Below are 24,778 nucleotides of genomic sequence, written 5' to 3' on the forward strand. Positions count from 1 at the left end.
TGGCGCCGCTGTGATGCCCGGAGCTCCCGGGGCACGCCTGGTGCGGCCGAGCGGCTCGGCGCTGGGCGGGGTCTGCGGGCGCGGCGGGGAAGGGCAGGGGCGCCGGGCCGACGTCGGCGGCTGAGGATGGACGAAGGAGCGCCGGAGTCGCTTCGCTCGCCTCAGCGTGGTCCGGTGCCTCCCTGACACCATGGCCCTGGCTGAGGTAGTAGTTTGTGCTGTTGGTCGGGTTGTGACATTGCCCGCTGTGGAGATAACTGCGCAAGCTACTGCCTTGCTAGTGCTGGTGATGCTCAGCGCCGCGGAGGACAATGGCTGGGAATCCCCTTTGTTTTCCGGGGCGCGGGGGCAGCCCGCCGAGCCCCGGCAGGGCCGGCCACCACGGAAACCGTTAGTTGTACATTTTCCCGGAGGGAGGAAGGGACTGCGGGGAGAGGGGTGAACGGGGACGTTTGTAAAGCTGGGGAAGACCTAAGTCTTTGGATTCGCTATTTGCTCGAAAAGGAAGGAATGAAATTGTGAGAGAGATTGACACATAACTTTTCCACCCTAAATAATTTTACCGCTTCTTTCAGTAGTTGATGCAAGATTTAGTTTGTACCTATTTTACTTCATTCTTTATCTGTGCGTCGGAGTGGTGTGAGGTATCTTGTGCAGAACTGGCATTAGGGGCGGAATAGTAGACCCATTAATTATAAAGTTTATGCCTTAACAGTTCAAATCTGTTTTTTTTTTTTTGATATGTTCTCTCGGTAAATCTGAGAGCTTTTAAAATGTAAACCCAAAGCAATTAAAAGTTTCTGTTTAAACTTTGTTTGCAACTCCTTGAATAAGAAGATTGAATTTATAGTTAAATGCACTATTGAGATTTTTTAATGTATGAGGCAAATAAATTCTCTTTACAGTGTGCTGTGCTTTTTTTTTTCTTTCTTTTTAGTTTAACTTTGGGGGCTCAAATTCTGCCGGTGTGGTGGGATTTTTTGGCTTTTGATTCTCATGTTGTAATCATTTATATCATTGCATTTCAGTGTGGGAGAAAAGGATCTAGGCAGGAGCTAGAAGTGTGGTTTCTGGATACTCTGAGTTTAAAATCTAAGATTGCCCATTTTGATTTGTGAGGGACCACTACTCCAAGCAGGAAGATCCAATTTTTATAAAGAAAATGTAGTTTGGAAACTAATGAAATTACTCGATATTTTAAATACCCTGAAGTCTGGGTGGAAAAGATGATTGTATTTCTAAAATTTTAATTTCACTGAGAGAAATTGGTGGTAAATTTTAGTACTTTTCTTAGAAAACTGATCCGGTTTTGATTTGTGCAGAATAATTAGCTTTGTGATGTAATCACAAACATTCTGTGGTTTAATTTTTGATGCATAATTGAAAAAAACTAAGGCAATTCTTTACTAAGAAAAAGGCACATATAAGGAGAAAAAACTAAAGCCAACCGAATCTTTTTTGTCCCCTTCAGGAGGAGTTTGATGCTTTCGTAATTCAAAAGTTATCTAATAAGTATGCCTTGATTTGGTTTGGTTTAGCTTTGAGAGAGAACCTTGCTCAATCTGATCTCATCTGGATGGAGCTGCCTCATTGTGGGAAGGGCAGTATAGAACCTTATGTTGAATCTTAAAATGCATAAAATATTTGAGAGTTGGCTCTTGGAGTTTGCTTTCTTGATATCAAAGAAAATTCAGAACTTTATTAAGTGTCGATTCTTTTAAATGATGAAAATCTTTGGGTGCTACGTCAAATCTTGATTTATGGAGAAACTAATAAAATTCTAATTGTAGTATAATAATTTTCATTTTCCAAAATACTCCCTTCAGCCAGTCATGCTAATCCTCATCTGACAGGTCATCTTTCCCACTACACTTTTTAACATTTTATAGGGGATCAACAGTTGTTAATTTGTGCCCAAAAGTATTACAGATTCTGCCAGTAATTTATTGAACTTTAATGATCAGCAGATAGGAAACTGAAGTATACAGATAAAGTATTCACAGTTTATCTTCTGCTTTTAAAGTAAATTTCATCCAGAACTATATGCTGCCCACATAGTAGGAACATTTTCAGTTGTTGGATATAAAGGTACTTCTACATGTTATTCTTGTTAGCTAAATTACAAGAGAAAATACTGCCCTCAGCCAACTTGTTTTTAGTACCATAAGTTATGTTTCTGCTCTAATCTCCAGTATTAAAAATTAGCCTTTCACTTTTGCATTTCACTTTTACATTTCACTTTTACATTTCTGTACACGCCGATGAAAATTATCTACTGAACATTTTTACTGTTGACAGTTTCCTACAAGATGAATTTGCCTTATCAAAAGTGCAACTTTCCAATCTTGATGTTTTTGACATTTACTTGGCACAATTGACTTTTTTGTTGATCAGTTGTCAAGCATTTAAGTAATTTGTATTAGCAAAAAGCCACGGATGGGAAAGAATAAGGCAGTGTTTGGGTGTCCTCAATAAGTACCAGACCAAAGGAAAGCTGAGTTATGGTAATAATATTTTAATAAATGTCATCCTCAATTATTGGAAATGTAGATGTTAATTTTGTATATGGGACACCTGGAGAAGATTCTTGGGAAGCAGTTTTGCTTCATGCCCCAAAGTCAGAATTCCTGATTGTTAATCTTATATACAAAAGCTTTTGTTTATAAGCTGTTTAAACATAACAGTTGCATTTTGGTAGGTGGGCCAGGGTGTACTCAAGACATTGTGTCTGTGGAGTGGCCCCAAAGAATTTTTGCCAGAGGAGCCTGACAGCAGAGAGAAGCTCTTCAGTGTATGGGAACTAGGTGCCAGGAAGGCTGGGATTTCTTCATGGCTACCCATCCTTTCTCCCTCTCGTATGTCACATCTCACCTCCTCCATAGTGGGGGTGGGGGGGAACTGACAGGAGAGGTACTACTTCCCCCACTGAACACTCCTTCTATAATTTCTGCAACAAAAGGAAAATAGGACAGTCGCCTTCAAAAGTGAATTAGGCCAGATCGGTAATACCCAAGAGGACAATTATGGCCATTGTCGTAAAATCTAAAAAGTCATTGGTGCCACTGATATCTAGATAATTCAGGCAAAAATATTAAAATCACTTGAATGATTGTCTAACACAATTCACTAAGTGTTTTTGTTAGGATATTGCTGTTAGGCACCATGGGGAAAGCAGAATAATTGTATGGCTAGGTCACTGCCCCGAACGTCAATGCATTTAGAAAAGGTAGAACATGAGTGCCTAAGAGTCAAAATGTGGGCAGGTGAGAAAAGCATTAGTGACCTAGGTTACCTTTGAAACCTGGCGGAAGAAAAAGTGGGTGAAAGAGCTGAGGGGAGGGAAGTACGGAACACTTAGAATAGATCTTGTAATTTAGATGTCCTGATGTTTGTTGTCTCTAGTAGTCATTCTAAAAGTGGAATTGGAGTCTTGGAGATGAGCATTACAATTGTGGCTGATATTCAGTGATACTCTGGCTGTCTTTACCTTTTAGCCTTGTATTATCTGCTGTAATACGTTGAGGTGTTTTCTGAATTTGTTTAAGAGAAATATTAGTTTTACATGGAATAGAGTATGCTTTTTAATCTGAAGTTGAGAGTTATTTTTTGTTGTTGTTAGATTTTCATTTTGCAGTTATCTTTCTTTAAAAGTGCTGTTCTGTGCACATGTAATGGAATTGTGCCTACACAGACTTCTGGGCACTAAATTTGTGGATAGGATCCTTTTAAACTGCACCGTTGACGCCCAACAGTACAGATTTGGTTATGAACAAACAAACCCAAGATAGGAGCCTTGTGTTGATTTTACAGGGTAAGTTCCTAGCTCTTTCTTCTTATTCCACCTCAAAAAACTCTTTTGAAAATATACCGTTCCGTTTGCCTTTAGCCGGGTTTCAAATATAATTGAGAGTGTTAGTTCCGTTATGATGTAATCGAGAGTGTTTTATCATGAAGGTCAAGGTTTCTCAGAAGGCCAAATAGTGTCAAATGTCACAGAAAAGTAAACTAGGAACTAAAAAGTGTCCACAGACACTGGCAGTTTAGATCCATACGTGTAGTTGTCACGCTGTTTTCTGTTATAAATGAATAATCTCTAATTGCTCTATGGTGGAGTAACAGACTACAATTATGTGTGTTTCATACCACTTTGAACTTGAACAAAAATGTATTAAGATTCCTGGGACTTCCCTGGTGGCCCAGTGGTTAAGACACAGCGCTCCCAACGCAGGGGGCCCGGGTTTGATCCCTGGTCAGGGAACTAAGATCCCACATACCACAACTAAGCCCTCATGCTGTAACTAGAGAAGCCCGCGTGCCTGTTCTTTTTTTTTTAATTGAGATATAGTTGACATATAATTTTATATTAGTTTGATGTGTACAACAATGATTTGGTATATGTTTATACTGCAGAATGATCACCACAATAAGTCTAGTGAACATCCATCACCTCACATAGTTACAATTTTTTTCTTGTGATGAGAACTTTTAAGATCTGTGCTCTTAGCAACTGTCAAATAATAACATACAGTATTGTTAACTTTAATCACAGTGCTGTACATTACATCCACATGACTTAATTATTTTATAACTGGACGTCTGTACCTTTTGACCACCTTCAACCCGTTTTGTCTACACCCCACCCCTTGCCTCTGGCAACCACCAGAGTAACTGAATTCAGTTATTTGATTTTATTTTTTAGATTCCACATATATGTAAGATCATATGGTATTTCTTTTTCTCTTATTTCACTTAGGATAATGCCCTGAAGTTCCATCCATTTTGTCACAGATGGCAAGATTTAATTCTTTTTTATGGCTGCATAATATTCCATTGTATTTATATATACCACATTTTCTTTATCCATTCATCCATTGATGAAGACTTAGGTAGTTTCCATATCTTGGCTATTGTAAATAATGCTGCAGTGAACATGGGGGTTCCTATTATCTTTTTGAGTAAATGTTCTCATTTCTTTCAGATAAATACCCAGAAGTGGAATTGCTGGAATTGGTAGCTCTATTTTTAATTTTTCTATACTGTTTTCCGTAGTGGCTGCATCTGTTTACATTCCCACGAACAGTGCACAATGATTTCATTTTCTCTACATCTTCGCCAACACTTATTTCTTATCTTTTTGATAATAACCACTCTAACAGGTGTGAGGTAATATCTCATTATGGTTTTGATTTGCGTTTCCCTGATAATTAGTGATGTTGAGCACTTTTTCATGTCCTGTTGGCCATCTGTATGTCTTCTTTGGAAAAATGTCTATTTGGATCCTCTGCCCACTTTTTTTTTTTTTTTTGCGGTACGCCGGGCCTCTCACTGTTGTGGCCCCTCCCGTTGCGGAGCGCAGGCTCAGCGGCCATGGCTCATGGGCCCAGCTGCTCCGCGGCATGTGGGAAAAATTATTAAAGTTGGAGGAAAAGCCCTTGTTAATAAAACTGCTGCTTAGGATAATGCAGAAATAGAAAATAATACTTAATGAACTGATGCAAGCCTGAACAGTTTTCAAGCTAAAGTTTTAAAGTTTCAACTGGTTTCTTTTAGCTGATATCATGAAATACAGATAATGATGAGCTAGAGAAGAAATTATTCTGTTTTCAAGCAAAATTTTGAGGAAATATATAAAAGTCAGGACTTGATGGGTTAGAAAAGAAAACCCTTTTCTGATGACCAGTCTCTTGCAGCAGAATATTCCCAAAGTAAAAAAAAGGCCTCAGGACAAAATCAAATTCACAGCTCCATCATGAAAAGTTCTCAGGGTAAAGATGAAACTTAGGATTAGACTGTGAAATCCTTTATTAAGGCCCTAGAAAAATTTAAGGTGATGCCTTACAGGGAGCCCCATGTAGACAAGATTTGTTGATGTGGCTTTTGTCTAATGAAGTAAACCCTAACAAGGTCAATAAGATTCATAGGAAACTTACAAAGCTTTTAAGAAAATTATATTGTAGAAATACTATCAGCTTGAACTGTAAGGAACAGATGGCTTCAAAATGAAAAGAAGCTTTTAGACCCTAGAACTTCTACAGGCAGGAATATTTTATGGAGTAGGAAGAATAACTCAGAGGATGGAGCCAAGAGCTGAGGAGAATCATCGCAGGCAATAGAAGTGAACCTTAATCAAGGAATTGGCAACATGTGCCCAGTTTGATTTGCTGTGGGTGAGAGACTGCCACATGCCTATGGTGTTTTCTCCCTTTTTGAATGGGGGTATTTATAGTGATTATCCTATGCCTGTCTACCCTACCATGTATATTGTGTATGTGGGGGACAGAAAATTTGTCTCTCTCGTTCACAGGTTCTTAGACCTAGAGGAATGGTATTTTTCCTCTGGGAAAAGGTACTATTCTCATTGCTTTTCTACCCCACCCCCTTTTTTTGTAATTTTAAATCACATAATAAAACAACAGAAAATATATTTGAATGTAGCTTGAGTGACTGTAAGTAAGCACAAAAATTATCTTTCATCTTGAATCTCATATTTTAATATATGCTAAGTACTGAACACAGGGCCTACCTGGTGTGTAATTATTTTTTTGTAAATGCTAATTTCCTTTATCATTCTCTTTCCTTTCGGTGACACTATCTTTACCCATGGTGTCCAGTTCCCTCCTGCTGATTTTTTGTTCATCAGGGCTCTCTACTCCCGCAGCCCCTCCTCCACGCCACCAGGCCTCTCCATATGCTCCAGACTTTTTCTTGCATTTTACTGTCATCCAAACTCTGAACTTGCCTACCTTATTTTTTCAAAGACTTATAGAGTGACTAGATAATTAACATGAATAATACTAAAGTGTTAACACAAAAATTTTACTTGGATAATTGCAATAGCAACCTTCAGTGTTTACCCTGTGGAGTTAGCTAAAATTTCAAGCATTTTTGTAGGCTGCCTGAGTCTACTTTTGGTAAGGACCCTGAAGTTGATGCTCAAGTCATGCCATTCATGTTCTTTTCTATAGACAGTGGCCATCCTTTAGGGATGTAATATAGTGTAGAAGGCTGTGCTAAAATCTGTTCTGGCTCTTCTCCGTGTTATGTACCATCTGTGAAGCTTGGAGTCTAGGTCAAATGTATCTTTTGTCTCCTCTTCCCCAGCATTTTGTAGAGGATTCTAATCTAATTAAAATTAATGTCAATAGCAGTGTTGAAGAAGAAAACCTAAAAGGAAGAGAATTTTTGAAAGAAGGGGTATGGGAAAAGAGGAGGACAGTTTTACCTGAATTGTTTTGCCTTGAAAAATAAATGTGCTTGTGTAATTCTGTGAGTCAGTGAATATGTGTACATAAATACACATTTCTTTATTTAACCAGTATTAATGAGTATCACTGTGACTCCTCCAAGATACTAGCTTCTATGGGGATAAGATAAGTTAGAGAGACCACTTATTCTGCAGGACTGGTTCCAACAACAGTTGGGCAGTGTGCACTGTGTGGGGCCTGGGAGATGGTTTCTGCATAATATTAGAATGCATATGCACTCTCAGCTTTCAAAATGATGCTGAATTCTCAGGGAGGTTGACTCCATTAACAATAACATCTTTCTGTAAATCAAAAGCTTGCAAAGCCTTAATGAAAAGGAAGCCATCTAACCTTAAAAATGAATTTATTACTAAGTGAATTTAATTCACAAAAGGAATTTTCCCTAATATTTAGGCTCTTGTTGATTTTGGTTTTCTTTGTTTTCATTAACATTTTTAGTTGTTTGGTTTGGTCAAATATTGAATTTGAGTTAAAAGATAGATCTTCTCTGAGGATGCAGTCTAATAATGAGGCCAAGTAAATAATGGAAAAATCCGTTTCTAAGTTTGGCAGGTTAGTGCTCTTTAGTCTTTGCATGGCAAATAGCATGTCTAACTTTTTCAATGATCTGCAAAATTGAGCTACTCATTCCTACACAAATGAATGTGCTGATTTTGTCTCCCCCCGCACCTTTTTTTTGCTCAGTTTCTTCATTTCTTCCCTCTTCTTGTTTCCCTGACCTCTGGGGAGAAGTGATGTGGCACCAGAAACAAGAGGCACACTCACAGTTACATCCTGCTGACTCGTCATGGGGCTCTAGGCAACTCACTAATCAGGAAACTGGGGGAGTCAGTGCTTGCTGGGGAGTTAGTAGGTTGAGGAGGTGAGGACAGAGCCTGGTGACTTCAGGGCCTTGGCAGTGCAACTTCTATCGATACATATTTCCATTGCCACCACTTAACCGTAGAGGCGTGGATGATCCAGCAGTGAGTTATTCTGTGCAAGAGGGAGCGAGGGCTTTAGGTCAGGGGGCCAGAGGGTTATTTCCTCTTTCTGCTGTTTAACAGCTGTGTGGCCTCAGGTGAATTTCTTAATCTTATTGATCCTCAGTTACCTATTTGTAATACCTACAATGAAAGGTCGTTCTGAGGATCACAGATAATATACCTAAAGTGCCCAACAAAGTCCTGACACAAGGAGTGTTTATAAATGGTAGCTACTTGAAGTAGTCTAAAGTCTCTTTCGCATGCTTAATACACTTATATAATTTCAATCTTCCTCTCTCACAGACACACACACACAGACACACACACACACACAGACACACACACACACACTATTACCATTCTACACTCCTGAAATTGTACATGTACCTCACCACCTAAAGAACGGCCTTTTGTCATCAGGGAAATGGTCCTACTGCCAGTTTAAAGGAATGTTCAGGAAATGGCTCAGAAAAAGATAACATGCAGAATGTATTATTTTCTTAAAAAATTATTCTTTGGTAATGTTACCTCTTTATCTCCCCTGCTTAATTGTGATGTCTACCAACATTGTCAAAAACCATAGCCAATCCAAGTCTTTTCTTGTTGATTGAAGTCTAGCCTGTCTGGGACTAGAGCACCCCTCTTAAGCTTGCTAGCAGCTGTGTCACATTGCTTGAGTCGACAAATAAATGGCCAGGAGTCATTTTGCATGATAGCCTTTCCATTCTATAGAAACTATAAAACTGATCCAAATAAATGGCTGGGTCTCCCAGGACGTGGATCTGTATGTTGCCCCTTTGTTACAGTGTCATATCCTCTTGACTGCCTTTCAGGGCAAAGAGCATTGTGCAGCACCGGTAAGAGAGTGGAGCCAGGTGACATGCTGATGGGATGCTGCAGCCCTGCAAGAGGGGCTCTGTCTTTGCAGAAGGGTGTAGTATTGCTATTGTGACAAGTGTCTTTTTAGTCAAAAGCAATAAATCTTCCCTTGTTTAAATGACAGATGGTTAGGATTGTTACTTCTGTTTCCAGCAAACCCATAAGAGGAAAAACAAACAACTGACGTTGAGTTCTTCTTGGTTTTCAAGAGTACTAGGAAAAATTTGAAACAGTGTAGTTTCAGTAAGGTTATACAGTGTTTGAGGTCAACCCCACCCACTCCCACCCCCTGATGTCCACATCCTAAATCCCCAGAACCTATGAATATGTTAGGTTACACAGCAAAGAAGAATTATGATTGCAGATGGAGTTAAGGTTGCTAATCAGCTGCCCTTAAAATAGGGAGACTATCCTGGATTACCTGGTGAGCCCAATACAGTCACAGTATAATAGGGACCCAGGTTGCCTCTAGAAGCTGGAAAAGGCAAAGAAGTGTAGTCTCTTCTAGAACCTTCAGAAAGTCCTGCCGACACCACGATTTTAGCCCAGTGAGACCCATTGCAGACTTCTGACCTCCAGAATTATATGATAATAAATCTGTGTTGCTTTAAGTCATTAAGTTTGTGGTAATATTACAGCAGCAGTAGAAAACTAATATAGCATTTAACTGTGAACAACTAAATATCTAAAATTGATGAACCCAAATTTCCTCCTCCTCTCTTTCCAAGTAAGGTGCCATAACCAGGGAAATGACAAAGCAAAAGCAAGGGAGAGGAAAGTCAGCAAAGGGCCAGGCTGGCCGGCTTGCTGGCTGACTGCTGCTTAGAGTGGTCTCTTCGCTTCCTATCTCAGTATTTATCCTCTGCCCTGCCTTGGGCCAGGGGGGTTCTTCCCCACATTGCCTCGGGCCTCGTGTTGCCTCCACTTCTCTTTTCCCCAGTGGTCTTCTCTCCAGGTCCCCTCTTCTACTCTGGTGGGAGCTAGCAGAAGCCCAGGCTAGTGAGAGGACAATGGACATTCCTACCAATTCCCTCCCTTCCCCTCCATACCCACATAGTCTCTGGGGAAGAATCTTGAAAGATTCTTTCAAGATTCTTTGCTTGAAAGATTCTTTGCTTGAAAGCAAGCAAAGAACAAAAGGAGTAGACAGGAAAAGAGATGCCTGAAAAGAGGCTCGAAACAGTAATGGGAAGAGTGACAAACAGGAGATGCCACCTCATCTTGTTGACGTAGCTGTCACCATTTTCCATAGCAAAGTTATTCCAGTGCACTCTATACCAGGGCTCAGTGTAACTATTATTCCTGTGCCCTCGGTAGTATAGTAGAACCTCCTCCATTTCTCTAAATAGTTAACTGCACACTTAGAGCTCCTGACATAGAGTTTAGGATACAGAGTTAAGTACTTTGTGTGTACCTCACCCCATTGCCATCTGTGATCTGTAAAAATTTGATACATCCTAGCTAGTCAAATATTCATTGATCCTCCACTGTGCATTTGGTGGTACACTAGATGTAGGAAGCAGTGCTGGGCCCAGCGCCATCACTCGGAGGACAAAGTGGAGGCCCGTTTCTGGTAGAAAACGATTTCTCTGGAATTACGATCAGCAGTCCTGTTTCCTTGGAACAGCATATAAGCAACTTACTGCAGGTGTTGTCCTAAAGACACGAGCTTATCTAATGTAGACAAGAACAGAAAAATCAAAATTCCTCCCCGAAAGGTTACTCAGTGACTCCGTGTGCCTCTGAGAGTACAATAAGCTCTTTCTTTGGAATCTGGGAGGTGCTTCTGGGGCATGAGAAGGAACACTCCACACAGCTGCCTTTGATGTGATCTCCCAGGTGTGCCCAGTAATGCCTTGGGTGCTTTCCAGCCACCTGTTGTCATTTTACAAGTTTTATCAGATGACTTTATATATTGGGTAGGACCAAATCTTTAAAAGGGAAGATGTGACAACTTTAACACCCATCATGCTCTAGGCATACTCCCTATCAGGGCTGCATCTTCCTTCAGTAGAGATGGAGATTTACAGTGTCTAATTCTAATCACCTGTCTAGCTACAGTGCTCTAACTGGTCTCCTTGGCTTCTGTCTTTCCCTCCTCCAATCTTGCCCAGGAACTTTTGTTAGAGGGATCTTTAAAGAAAAAAAAGAAAAAAAAAATTGAGCTAACCCTCTTCTCCCCTCCTGCTTCCTTATCTGAGTTAGATGCTCTCATAATACCCCACACTTTCCCCTTTGTTAGCAGTCATCACACCGAACTGTAAGTGCCTGCTCACTCATGTGCGTCTCCCACTAAACTCTGATCTGTGGCGGCTGGCCTGTGCCTGCCTTGTGTATGTTTGTATGTACACCACTCCACCCTGATGCCAGCAGGCGAACAATGCATGTGGGTGTGTTGAGTGAGTGAAAGCCACTTTGCTAAGAACTTACAGTGATTTCCCCCATTGTTTATCAGATCTGACCCAGACGCTTCACTTCACTTTTCAGCTCCTTTGATTTTCTTGTATACAAGCTTTCAGATCTCCTCCTGGCCCCCATCTGGTTCTTGGATCTTCATGCTCTAAGTTGTCTGCTCTGCCTGCCCATCTGTGGTAGCTTGTCTCCAGAGATGGCTGCCATCAGTTTCTTCTCTGTGCACATGCCACTCCCCCACTGAGAGAGATTCCTCTGCCCCCTTGAACCTGGGCTGGACTGTGACTAATTTCACCAATAGACTGTGGCAGAAGTGACACTCTGCCAATGCTGGGCTACTCTTTAAGAGAGGACAGGCGGTCTCCTATCTCTTGGAGCCCTGAACTGCTGTTAATAAGTCCAGGCAAACAAGCCACATGGAGGAGGCTGAGCCATCAGCATGGGAGTGAAGAAGCCACATTAGACAATCAGCCCAGCTGAGCCTTGAGGCAAGTTCAGTGCCAGCTACTCTCTGACCGTTACTACTCGAAAGGTCCCAGGCAGGACCACCTAGTTGAGTACAGTCAGCCTACAGAACCATGAGATAATGATAATAGTTTTTGTTGGTTTTTTTTTTTTAAGATTTTTTGATCTGGACCATTTTTAAAGTCTTTATTGAGTTTGTTACAATATTGCTTCTGTTTTATGTTCTGGTTTTTTGGCCCCGATGCATGTGGGATCTTAGCTCCCCAACCAGGGATCGAACCCGCACCCCCTGCATTGGAAGGCAAAGTCTTAACCACTGGACCGCCAGGGAAGTCCCTCGATAGTAGTTTTTTTTTGTTTTTTTTTTTTTTTTTGCGGTATGCGGGCCTCTCACTGTTGTGGCCTCTCCCGTTGTGGAGCACAGGCTCCGGATGCGCAGGCCCAGCGGCCATGGCTCACGGGCCCAGCCGCTCCACGGCATATGGGATCCTCCCAGACCGGGGCACGAACCCGTATCCCCTGCATCGGCAGGCGGACTCTCAACCACTGCGCCACCAGGGAGGCCCTCGATAGTAGTTTTAAGCTACTAAGTTTCGGGGTGATTGCTATACAGCAATAAACACCCTAAATAGCATCCTCCAAGGTTTCAAACTAGATTTTCAGTAAAGCTTTGCCTTTCAAGTCTAGTTGACATTGGTCCCTCCCTTCTCTCTCACAGAACTTCTCAGTACCACACATTTTGTCATCCAACGGTACGTATCATTATTTTCCATTTCCTGTGTGCTATTCTGGACTCCATGACCAAACTCCATGATCTTTGAAGATACCAAACAATGAGTCCTAGTACTGGACAAAATGTAATAAATAAGCTGTTGAATTAGAAGCATTCTTGGTCATTTCAGCTCTCTGCCAGCTATTTTAGCTGTGACCCTTCGTGGTATCTCTTGGAGCATTCTTTTAAGCCATGGTTGTGAAAGTATGTGTGACTGCAGGTAGCCCTTAGGATCCTTCCACCTGCAGACAGTATGAAAGAGCAGTGGTTCTCCAAGTCTGGTCCCAGATCAACAGCATCAGCATCTCCTGGGAACCTGTTAGAAATGCATATTCTCAGGTCTACCCCAGACCTATAAACTTTGAAGTTCTGGGGGTGGGGCCCAGCATTCTGTGTCTTAACAAGCCTTCCAGATAATTGTGATGCATGCTGAAGTATGAGAATCCCTCTTGTAGTGGAAAGAGTCCTGGTTTTAAGGTCAGAAGGTCTAGGAATCCTTCGTTAAACAACATTTATTCAATGTGCATCTGCTTATGCGAGGTGCTGCCTTAGGGGCGGGGGATACTAAGACGGCTGTAGGTTTGTCTCTGCCCTTGTGTGTTGAGGGAGATGGTGGTGGCTGCACTATTTACATACATATAAATGAGACATAACCCAAATTATCTGTACAAAGCCTGCACACTGAATGAGATAGTCCTAGTTTTTTACCTTTGCTTTTCTATTTAAGGGTCAGATACCATTATCGTGAAGTTAAATAAACTTTAGGAACCCTTTTATCAGGAAATGTTTTATTAAAGATTACTCAATTAGTAGCCTATGAAGTAGTATTCACGCTCACCATAGGATAGAAAATCCAGATAAGTAAAAAGAAGAAAATTAAATTAATTCATAATCCTACCACCCAGAGCTAATACCATTTCAGTGTATTTTCTTCGCAACTTATTAATGCCTGGGTCTTTTTGTCCTTTTTCTATATCTGCCTTATGCTCTTAGTAACATATTGTGACCATTCTAAGTCACTCGTTTCCTGAAGCTTCAACATCTTTTGGTGAAATGGATATAGTGTAGTCATGACAGTGTCTGCCGTGGGAGTGCGCCTGGCTATTCAAGGCATGGGTGCAGCTAAGTAGTAGTGGAGACAATTACTGGTCCCCCTTTTCACTCCTGTCCATGTCCCGCTTTCCCTTTGTTTATTCTCTTTTCTAATCGACCCCATAGATGTCTCCCTGCCTCTTCTCTTCACCTGTCCTACTTTTCCTCCTCTCACTTAAGCTTTGTTTTCCACCCGTGGCTGGCGTGACCTTCCACCCCTTCTCCCCTTGATTCCTCTTTATCCTTCCGGACCCAGTGCCATGATCAACTCATGTGGGAGAGGTTCGCTTCCTTGCAGATGCTTAAATGCGTTCTCTGATTTTCCACAGCTCTCTTCATACCTCTCCCATTGTACTCTCTCATGTGAGCGTTACACACTTAAGGTCTGCGGCCCGAGACCAGAGGCTTCTTACTCCTCTCCACATCCCCTAAGAGAAGTGAAGGGGCTTCTGTAAAGTTTGCAAAATGAATAAATAAAACCCCAAGGCCTGTCAGTCACCCAGAACTGCTGTTCACAAGTGCAAGGCCCGTTGGCAAGCCCCTGGGCTATACAGGCTCCTGACCTTGATACACAGGCACTGTGATTCCTTCAAGGAAGCCTCTGAAAAAGCTCAAATCCAAATCACAGGGAAGTATTGAAACAATACAGCCAAAAAGGGAAGGAGCTACTTTCAGGTAAGATAGGAAATAGGCTGCATATGAGAATAGAGGACTTGGGAATGCTGTTTGTGATGGCCCAGGACCCACAACTAAGGCAATGTGTATTCTCTGAGACAAGATTAGTACCACTACATCTTTATAGAGAAAACTAGAGCTGATACGAGACACAGCCTGTGAGGTGGACTGAAGTAAGACAAAGGAGGTGCTTTCCTCTTTTCTTTAACTGAGGGCAGCAGTCAGTTCCGCAGTCATAATTCTGATCTTTGACAACGAGCAGGTCAGAGGGAGGAGGCTGGGAGGCTGAGGAAGAAAGAGAAGCGTCTACGGAGTGGCCTAGGAGGGAGCTTCCCAGCGAACAAAAGAAGGCAAACGAACGGAGCTGATTTTTGTTGTGATGACAGATGAGTTTCCTGCAGTGTCCAGAGAGCAGCCCAGTGGGGAAAGGTGGAGGGGCAAAGCCAGACCTTTGTGTGGGTGGAGGGAATGCCGCTGCTTCGCTGCCAGCCTGTCTGTCCTTAGAGACCAGTGTTCAGTTGGAAAGCTGGAGAGACAGCACTTAGTATTTGTCTCTGGGCCACATGTCAAATTAGTGGAGAAGGATTATTTTAAGCTAAAAACAGTTAATACTCGGAGTTCAGAGTTTAGTTCTCTTTTGTGGTTTTGGTTTGCTTGCAGTCATTACGGCTAGATGTGCTTAAAGAAACATACATGGTTTTCCGTTATGGTCTTGAGAAAGTTAGGAGACACCTGACTGCTGATCTTTATTAGGGGGTGAAATTTCTGGCATCTTTTAAACGTTTAGTTTCACAAAGAGGTGAGATGCAGCTTGAACTTGTACACACAGGATCCTCATCAGGCACTAAACAGGATTGTTCTTTGCCTCCTTTCCTTTATGCTCCATGATCCGCCTGTGGCCGGCATGACCTTCACCCTCTATCCTGGACCAACTCCTACTCATCCTTCAAGGCCCAGTGCAGTGGTCAACATGGAAAACCTTCCCTGACCCTTCTAGACTCATTTTTTTTTTGCGGTACGCGGGCCTCTCACTGTTGTGGCCTCTCCCGTTGCGGGGCACAGGCTCCGGACGCGCAGGCTCAGCGGCCATGGCTCATGGTCCCAGCCGCTCCGCGGCACGTGGGACCCTCCCGGACCGGGGCACGAATCCGCGTCCCCTGCATCGGCAGGCGGACTCTCAACCACTGCGCCACCAGGGAAGCCCCCCTTCTAGACTCTTAATCTCTGATTCACCACAGCACTCCTTCATACCTCTGTTAACTGGACTTATTTCATGTGTTAGACATTTAGGGAGCTGGACGCAGGACCTGTGTGTCGCGTGCACATTCTATGGCCTGTGTCCCAAACAAATCCCCACTCCTAACTTCCAAATCCATTTTTGTTGTTCTGGAAGGTAACCCTTACCTTCTGCTCCACTTGGCTCTTGTCATAGGACTAAACGGGCCACCTTCATTTCTACTCAAGCAGCATTTGATGAGATTCGTCAGTGATGACAGGCAGCTCTCATCCCCCACTGGGCCAATTCTACCTGGCAGGATTGCACTTGCCCACCTTGATAGGTGGCAGGACAATTACTGGGCACCTTCTCGACCTGCTTCAAAGCTTCCTGTAACCTGGCAGGGAATGAAATGCACAGCCTTCCAGCTCAATGACATTTAAGGCAACCACTCATCGGTTCAGGCAGCAAAAGAAATTGGTACTCAGCTGCTTGCAGTCTATTTTTCTGGTTAGAGCTATAAATGAAAGAAGTGATTGTGCCGCTGCACGTGTGACACCAACCTGCCCCCTCCCCAAGCAGTCATGTTCTCTTGCTCTCACTCTGGCTTTGCTCTGGTTCCCCTGAGGAACAGGGTGTTCAGGATTGTATCTGGGGGTTGCCTAGTGCTGTGTGTCTACATTTGAGTCCTACACGCACAAATAAATACAGTAAATGAATACGTGTACAGTTAAATTGCATATTCACCCCTACTGAATTTGTAATTCATTCATATGGAAATGGTTTCCACTAAATATTGTAACTCCCCCAATATTCTTATTTAGTCCCTTTTATTCAAGGGGCTAAGTTGCATCACTCAAGGGTGACATTTATTTATTTTATTTTATTTTTTACAACTTTATTGGAGTATAATTGCTTTACAATGGTGTGTTAGTTTCTGCTTTATAACAAAGTGAATCAGTTATACATATACATCTGATCCCTTCCCTCTTGCATCTCCCTCCCTCCCACCCTCCCTATCCCACCCCCCCAGTGGGTCACAAAGCACCGAGCTGATCACCGATCTCCCTGTGCTATGTGGCTGCTTCCCACTAGCTATCTACCTTACGTTTGGTAGTGTATATATGTCCATGCCTCTCTCTCGCTTTGTCACAGCTTAAAGGGTGACATTTAAATGACAGTTACTACAGTGACACAGAGTAATGACCTTGTGAAAGTGTGGTATGTTGGTGTGCTTATCCAGTAATTTATATATACCATAAATACTAGTTGTGATGTCTGAAGAGAACTCAAAAGGCAAGAAATCTTTTCCCCACACAAATGATTGTGAAATACAACATTTTTAGAAGGATGTTCTGGATACTTTTTTGCCCCATGATTCCCCCAAATTCCTTCCCTTCTAAGCAGTAAGTGTTGCATCCCCCTGCCCCTCACTCAAACATTAAAAATAAAAAACAAAAAAATCCTCTTCCTGCTCTCCCTCCTACCCCCAAGGCCTATACAAACACAAAGGGGGGGGGAAGGAATTTGTCAAATCAAAAGATCCTTACCCTCTCTCAAACTAAATCTGCTTTAATCAGTATGCTAGCACATTCTGTCAAACTCCCCGAATTTTTAAGCAATACATTATTCCTTCAGTTTGTGCCAAAGCTAAACCTTTGCCAGGCCCCAACTGGCTCTGGGTAGAGGCTGCTGCCAAGTTGACTTCCTTGTCTCAGTCAAGAGGCTGCTGCCGAGCTCTGCTCGAAATTAATAAGGCCAATCAGAAATGCACAAAGCCTGCCCGGCCAATCATTCATCTCCATGCGTTTGCCATCTCCTCTGCGGTCAGATAAATCACCTTAGAGCTATTACACCAATGACCATAAATTAGGGGGCCTGGCGGTCCGTCCCTCCCGAGGACACAGCAGGCTAGGATGATTCCAGTGCGGGGGAGGGGAGGGGGGCCCGCCGGGCGGCGCGTTATCTGTGGTTGCAGAATCCGGGCCCGGCGCGCGGCCTCCCGGAGGACTGGCGTCTGGGCTGCGCCCAGCTGTGGCCCCGTCGCTGCTCAGAGATGGCCCGATCCCCCAGGTGCGGGGACTCCATCTGCGCGGCTCCGCCAGACTATTTACAGCCGAGGTTCGGCCGGTGATTGCTGGCATGGAAAACTCATTTCTCAGCCCGGTTTTTATTTACACTCTTATTAAGGAGCCTTCACTCACGTCGGAATGGCAGAGAGTGGCCGCGGCGGGACTTGGCCTTGGGCCAGGCAGCCAATCTCGGGGTGGGTGAGCCCCCGGGGCCGCTCTCGCCGGCGACCTTCCGCCCAGAGCGCGCGGTGGGCCCGGGGACAAAGGCGCCAGAAGCTGGGGCACAAGAACCTCAGCGGCTCACCACCCTGGAAAAGTTCAGTGGTTTTGTGGCTGGATTTCCCCCTTGCACTGTTAGCTGGTTCCCCGCCGAGCTCTTTGCAAACGTGGAACGTGAGAAAATAGCAGAGTGCTGTGCTTTAACCCCCATCCAAAACCCTAGGGCAAGATTCCGTCCTCCCCTAGGCCCTTCTGCACCCGCCCGAGCCCTCCCTGCCAGGTGTAGCCCACGCATCCAGCAGGGATGGACTCGCAGGAACAACCCCCGGGAGGGAAACTTCTTGGCTGTTCTTTCCGTTGGCACCGCCTAAAACCCGAGCAGACCGGCGCGTGTGCTTGTGAGCCTTCAAGTCCTGAAAACCTGCCAGCAGCCTCGGCACATCTGGGGCTCCTTACCATGCATATTCATGCCCGAGAGCAGTAAAACCCAGGTCAGCTGCTTGGAGACAATGAACTGTGTTCTTAAAGGCTGACCAAGCCGGAGAATTCAATAAAACGACGACCGGGCAAGCCCCTCTCTGTGTCCTGTGCAAAGCGTCATTAACGCTTGAGGCAATTTTCCCCCCTAAAAGGGACAGAGGAAACAGGCAGCAGTGTTGCTAGGGGTCAGTTTCTACGGTTTTCCCCTTGGCTCTAGAAATCATGATTTCTACTCCCTTTCCTAGTGCCCCCAAGCTCCGGAAGAGTGGATAGTGTGTTCATATTCCTTTCTTCTGCATACAATCCCTCTTGGTTTAACATGTTCCCCTTCCCTGCCTCTAATCCTCTTCCCATCTGAGGGCATCACTCTTAACCCCTTTCTTCCCAGAAAAGAGTGGATCCTCTTCTGCCCTCCTGACCCTCATTTCTGTCACTTCCCTCAGGAACTCCCCTTTCCATTTTCCTGGTAGCTCAGGGGCACAGTCACTCTCCTGGTCTAGGGTGGCACTGGGAAGAGGACATCAGACCATGCCACCCCACAGCTTCCCACAGGCCTGCAGTCCAGTGAGGGGCACTGTTATGGGCTGAATTGTGTCTCCCGAAAAATCACTTGTTAATCCAAGCCCACACTACCTCAGAATGTGACTGTTTTTGGAGATAAAGCCTTTAAAGAGGTAATTAAGGTAAAATGAGGTCACGCGGGTGGGGCCTAGTCCAATATGACTGGTGTCCTTATAGGAGGAAATGTGGACAAAGAGACGCCAGGGATGCATGCACACAGGCAAAAGATTCCGTGAGGACAGCAAAAAAGGCCAAGCCAAGCCAAGGAGAGAGGCCTCAGGAGAAACCAAACCTGCCAACACCTTGATCGTGGACCTCTGGCTTCCAGAATTGTGAGAAAATAATTTCTTTTGTTTAAGCCACCCAGTCTGTGGTGTTTTGTTATGGCAGCCGTAGCAAACTGACAGAGACACTAAGGAAGCCTGCCTGCAACATTCCTGTGGCCCTCCCTCCTCCTCCAGGACTTGAAAACTCTCTCCCTCAGGATGGCTTTGGCCTGGCACGACTTTCTTTTTGTTATGTTCCAGGTGATTTTTTTTGATAAGAAACTAACCAGTGAAATTTCTCTGTTGATGGAGCTTTATTTGTGCCCCTACTGTTTAATTTTCAGTTTTGTCCTGTGTAGGTTTTACAGATAAAATACAGGACATCCATTTAAATTTGAATTTCAGAGGAACAGCAAATAATTATATCAGTATGTCCAAAATAGTGCATGGGACACACTTATATTTTTAAAAATTCTTTGTTTATCTGAAATTTAGATTTAACTAGATGTCTTATACTGTTTGTTTATTTGTGAAATCTGCCAACACTAGTTCTGGTGTGTGTGTCCTTAATATCTTTACATAGTGGTTCTCACATTAGAATCAACTGGAGAACATTTCAAAAATACTAATGGCTGGGTCCCTCCCTGTGGGGATTCAGATTTAATTGGTTTGAAGACTTTTATTTAAGCTCCCAGGTGATTTTAGTGTGCAGGCAGGGACGAAAATCCCTGCAGAAAGAGATAGGTATTAACTAGTTAAATGTTCATGGCTACTGCATTGTTGGATTTAGGTTCCCTTAAGCTTAAATCTTTGGGTTTTGTTCTATTAAAAATGTCATCTTATCACTCTTATTGCTAAGCCTAGAGGCAAAGGTCAAAGTGGATCATTGAAAAATGCCCTGTTTGTTAGTATGTGAAATGGTTTTCTTATTTCAGGTCAACTGAGCCCATAAAGAGAGATGTCAAGAGCTGTAATATTGATACCACTGCAGCAAATGACTCTCCATTCCAACACTTCAGGTTTTGTAATAAATAGTGCAGCTGGGCACCCTGGTAAAAGATTTACCTTTTACATTACTTTTATTACAGGTCAGTGCTCAAGAATGTAGGATGTTTTAAGCACACTTCTCGTTCAAGAGGAATTTGAACATAATTTTGTTCAGTTCTTCCAGACCCTGGGTATCTCTTCTTCTTCAGCTATTAATTGGCAAGCATGGAGAACTGACGCTTACCTGCTGCTCACTTGTTACTGAAAAATTTATAGAAAGTTTAGGTATTGTGCCTAATAGCCCTGGGGTAGCACACTGTTTATTCTGCTTGGGTAAGGGCCTTATATTTGACTCTGGTACTCAATTTCATCCTGAAAATAAGTCTTGCCAACATAAACCTTCATCATAAGTGCTAAGGAGATGCTGGCATAGAGCTTCAGCTGAGTAAGAGTCAAACTAGAGTGAGAGGGAAATAAAATGCCTGTGGCAGAAATACATTTTATAGAAGATGATATTGGTGGGTCAGATGATACTGCTTAATTGGTACAAAGTTCAGAGTTCAGGAATGGAGATTCATGTGACAGGGCTTTGTTAAAAATGTTGTCTAAATAAGTATGTACATGATGGAGGTTTTGTAACCACTGCTTATTCTCTTATGAGATGTTCCAGAAAACTGTTGTAGGGAGAGGCAGTTGAGTGTAAAACAGAACCTTGGATTTGAAATCCTGGCTTTGGTGCTGCTTGGCTCTGGGTCCTTGGGCAACTACTTAACCTACCTGAACCTTTATTTCCTCATCTGGGGAAGTGCTTCTGGAATGGCAGAATAACGACCTCTAAAAATCCACTACTCCATATAAGCAAAGAGAATACTGGCAAAAATTGCCCAAAATCACCTTTTTCAGAACTCTAGAAACTAAGCAAAGGATCGCAGCAATCCAAGGAGTGTTTATTCAAGAACAGCTGAATCTTGATAGGAATAAGGCAGCATTTTAACTGGACCAATTTCCTTATGCTCTCTCCACATCTGTGGTAGCCTTGAACAACAACAGCCTTGCAACTATACTATCTATCTCTGAGATCCAGCAGACTAGCAGATTTGGGTTTGCAGATTGGGGGTAGATAGGGTTTGTAGCTCCCCCAAAAGCCCCAGCCCCAGAGAACTGTCACTCTTTGAATCTCACTCTCTGGAAAGGCCCCATCCTCAGGGCTTGTCTTAGCTTGACCAGCTCTGTGTGAACAACTCTATCCCCAAGGTGTTAGTTGAAAAGAATCAGCAAAAATTGTTTAACATCATAGCTATCTAAGGCAGTCATACCAGTTGAGGTTAACAAGAAGCTGACCAAAAACCTGAAAAAGGAAAAAACTCATGAAGATGTCTATAGAGAGCTTTGAAAAGCTACAGCGTATTACTGAAGACCTAAAAGTCCTTGCACATGTGCAGGGCAGTGTGCATGCCCAGGAAGGACCTGCCTGACCTTAAAGCTCTGCAAAAGCAGGAAGTGAAGGCCAAGGTAGAGTTGTGAATTGCTTTCCACAGAATTGACGGTGTGCTCCAAATTTGATGAAAAACATTAATCTACATATCCAAGAGGCTCAGTGAACTCCAAGTAAGATAAGCTCAAAGAGATCACACCTAGACACATCACAGTCAATCTCTTGAAAGCATCAAGAAAAAAGTAACTCATCACATGCAAGGGATCTTCAGTAAGATTAATGTCCCAAATTAAACCATGGAGGCTAGAAGGTGGTGGGATGATATATTTAAAGTGCTGAAAGGTAAAAAAAACCAAACAACCTGTCAGATAAGAATTTTTGATATCTAGCAAAATTATCCTTCAGAAAATGAAGGAGAAATTAAGACATCCCCAGATAAACAACTGAATTTGTCCCAAGCAGACATGTTTTACAAGAAATAATAAAAAGAATCCTTCAGGCTGAAATGAAAGGATACTAGATAGTAACTGGAATCCATAGGAAGAAATAAAGAATATATATGGGAATTATAAAAGCCTGTATAAATGTACTTTTGTTTATAACTCTTTCCTTCTATATAATTTAAGAGACAATGCATCAAACAATGATTATTAAACTTTTGATAGGCCTATATTGTATAGAGATGTAATTTGCATGATAAGTAATAGCACAAAGGAAGAGGAAAGGAATGGAAGTGTTTACTGGGGCAAAGTTTTTGTATACTATTGAAATTAATTAGGCATTAATACAAACTAGGTTGTTTTAAGTTAAGATGCTAATTGTAATCTCCAGGGAAACCACTAAGAAAATAACTTTAAGAATATAGTAAAGAAACAAGGGAATTAAAATGGTGTACTAGAAATTATTTAAAAGAAGGCAGTAATGGAAGAATAGGGAAACAAAAAAGACATAAGACACACAGAAGACAAATAATAAAGTGGTAAACATAAGTCCTACATTATCAATAGTTACATTAAAGGTATATGGACTAAACATTTCTATCAAAACGTGGAAATTGCCAGAATGAATTTAAAAATATGATCTAACTATTCTCTTTATAAGAGACACCTTAGATTTAAAAATACAAAATGGCTCATAATGAAAGAATGGAAAAAGATATACCAAGCAAAAAATAACCAGATAAGAGCTAGAGTGGCTATACAAATAACAAACAAAATAGACTTTTTTTTTTTGTACTTAAGGAATCTTGTTTTATTTGATTAGAGAATGTCTTTAAAATCATATGCACTTTCTCAGTGCGTTTCTAGGAATGTCTGGCATGTTTATTGGTCAAATGCCTTGCAGATGGAAATGAAATTTTGTGAGGAATCTTCTGGATCAAATATGGATCTATTTTTACTTTAATAAAACTATTCAAAGCATAAATAAAATAGACTTTAAGATAAAAATTGTTACTGGAAACAAAGAAGGACATTTTATAATGATAAAAGGGTTAATCCTTCAGAAAGGTTAACAAATATAAACATACATGCACCTAACAACAGAGTCCCAAAAGACACAGAGAAAAAAATGATGAACTGAAGAGAGAAACAGACAATTCAACAATAATAGTTGGAGACTTTAAATACCTCACTTTCAATAATGGGTAGAACAACTAGGCAGAAGATCAACAATGAAATAGAAGACTTAACTGATTAGATCTAATAGACAACTACAGAACACTCTATCCAACAGCAGAATACACATTCTTCTCATGTTCAAAGGGAACATTCTCCAGGATAGAGTATATGATAGGCAATAAAACAAACCTCAATAAATTTAAAAGGACTGAAATCATACAAAGTAGGCTCTCTGATCACAATGGAATGAAATTATTTGCTCATTTATAAAATGTGACAGTATTTACCTGAGAAGAAGATAAAAGAACCCAGATCTCAAGTGCCCAGCAAAGGGCCTAATAAATATATAATACATAATAACACATAACAAGACCATAATGCATGCATGTTTTTCTTTGCCTCATTGCTGGAGTGTGGTAAATGATGGGTTAACATCCTCCTTGAAAATTAAAAAAAAATTTTAACTGCTTTGAGTTGGTGGCAGAATATAACTGATGGTGTCTTAGTACTGAGGAAATACAGTATCACAACCCTGATGCAGCCACCACCATTGTGGCTAAAAGCTGAATATAAGACTATCTTAGCAATTAAAAAAACTGGCAAATTTATAAATTATTTTCTGTTTGTAACCCAATAAAACAAGGTAAATGATTACCCATCTGTTTTTTCTTAATTAGAGGCCACTAGTGTATACTAATGTATTTGACTTTTTCATTCATTTCACAACAGATTTTCATGAATTAATACTTCAGATCAAGATATTAAGCTTGACTTTTTACCATTTTAGAACAGATCCTAGCTCCGATACAAAGCAGATTTGAGCGACAGAGTCTAAATGACCACAGAAGCCTAAATATTTACTGTCTGGCTCTTTACAGAAAAAGTTTGCTGAACCTAACCGAAGAATTGAATCATTCTTGGGTGGACCTGGTAGATGATATTCCAGGAAAGACACTGAAAAAACATGCAGTCATCCTTTTATTTCCCAGTTTGCATAACTTTCTCCAACATGGCCAATCTTGCTTTTATCTGTGTGCCCTCAACTCCTCCTCCTCACTTAATGTTTGAAGCAATTCCCAGGTATTTATATATGATGTTGTAATGTATATTTGAGTCTGTCTGCATTGTATTTTAAGGCATACAGTACTAATAATGATAGCACTTATATCGTTCGTAAGTATGAAAACAACCACACTGTTAATTTTCTTTCAAATTCTATTGTGCAATTGGTAGATTATCCAAATGTCCCCTGACTTAACGTTTAGAGCTTCCAGGAACCAGAAATTTGATTTTTTTTTCACCTAGGACAGAAGAGTAGAAATTTCACAGTTCTCCAGCATGTCCTCCCAACTTCTTTTCTCACTGACCAAACTCAAAACGGAGGTAATGTCTAACTCA

General features: G+C 42.0%; 1 protein-coding gene across 3 annotated transcripts in view; it reads left to right on the forward strand.

The window, feature by feature from the left end:
• LOC309811618 (uncharacterized protein) overlaps positions 1-24,778 on the forward strand; it is a 60,444-nt gene that overhangs the window by 1,040 nt on the left and 34,626 nt on the right. The window contains exons 2-3 of one of the 3 annotated variants that reach the window (XM_082634563.1): positions 19,251-19,405; positions 24,259-24,773. In XM_082634563.1, coding sequence (XP_082490689.1) covers positions 19,251-19,405; positions 24,259-24,448 — 345 coding nt within the window. In that variant the 3' untranslated portion in view covers positions 24,449-24,773. Of the gene's footprint in view, positions 1-19,250; positions 19,758-24,258; positions 24,774-24,778 lie in introns of those variants that run through there. The other 2 variants (XR_014295218.1, XM_082634564.1) reach the window with 2 other exon arrangements.

Source organism: Mesoplodon mirus (genome assembly GCF_964341445.2).
Source record: "Mesoplodon mirus genome assembly, chromosome: 11".
NCBI classification, from domain to species: Eukaryota; Metazoa; Chordata; class Mammalia; order Artiodactyla; family Ziphiidae; genus Mesoplodon; species Mesoplodon mirus.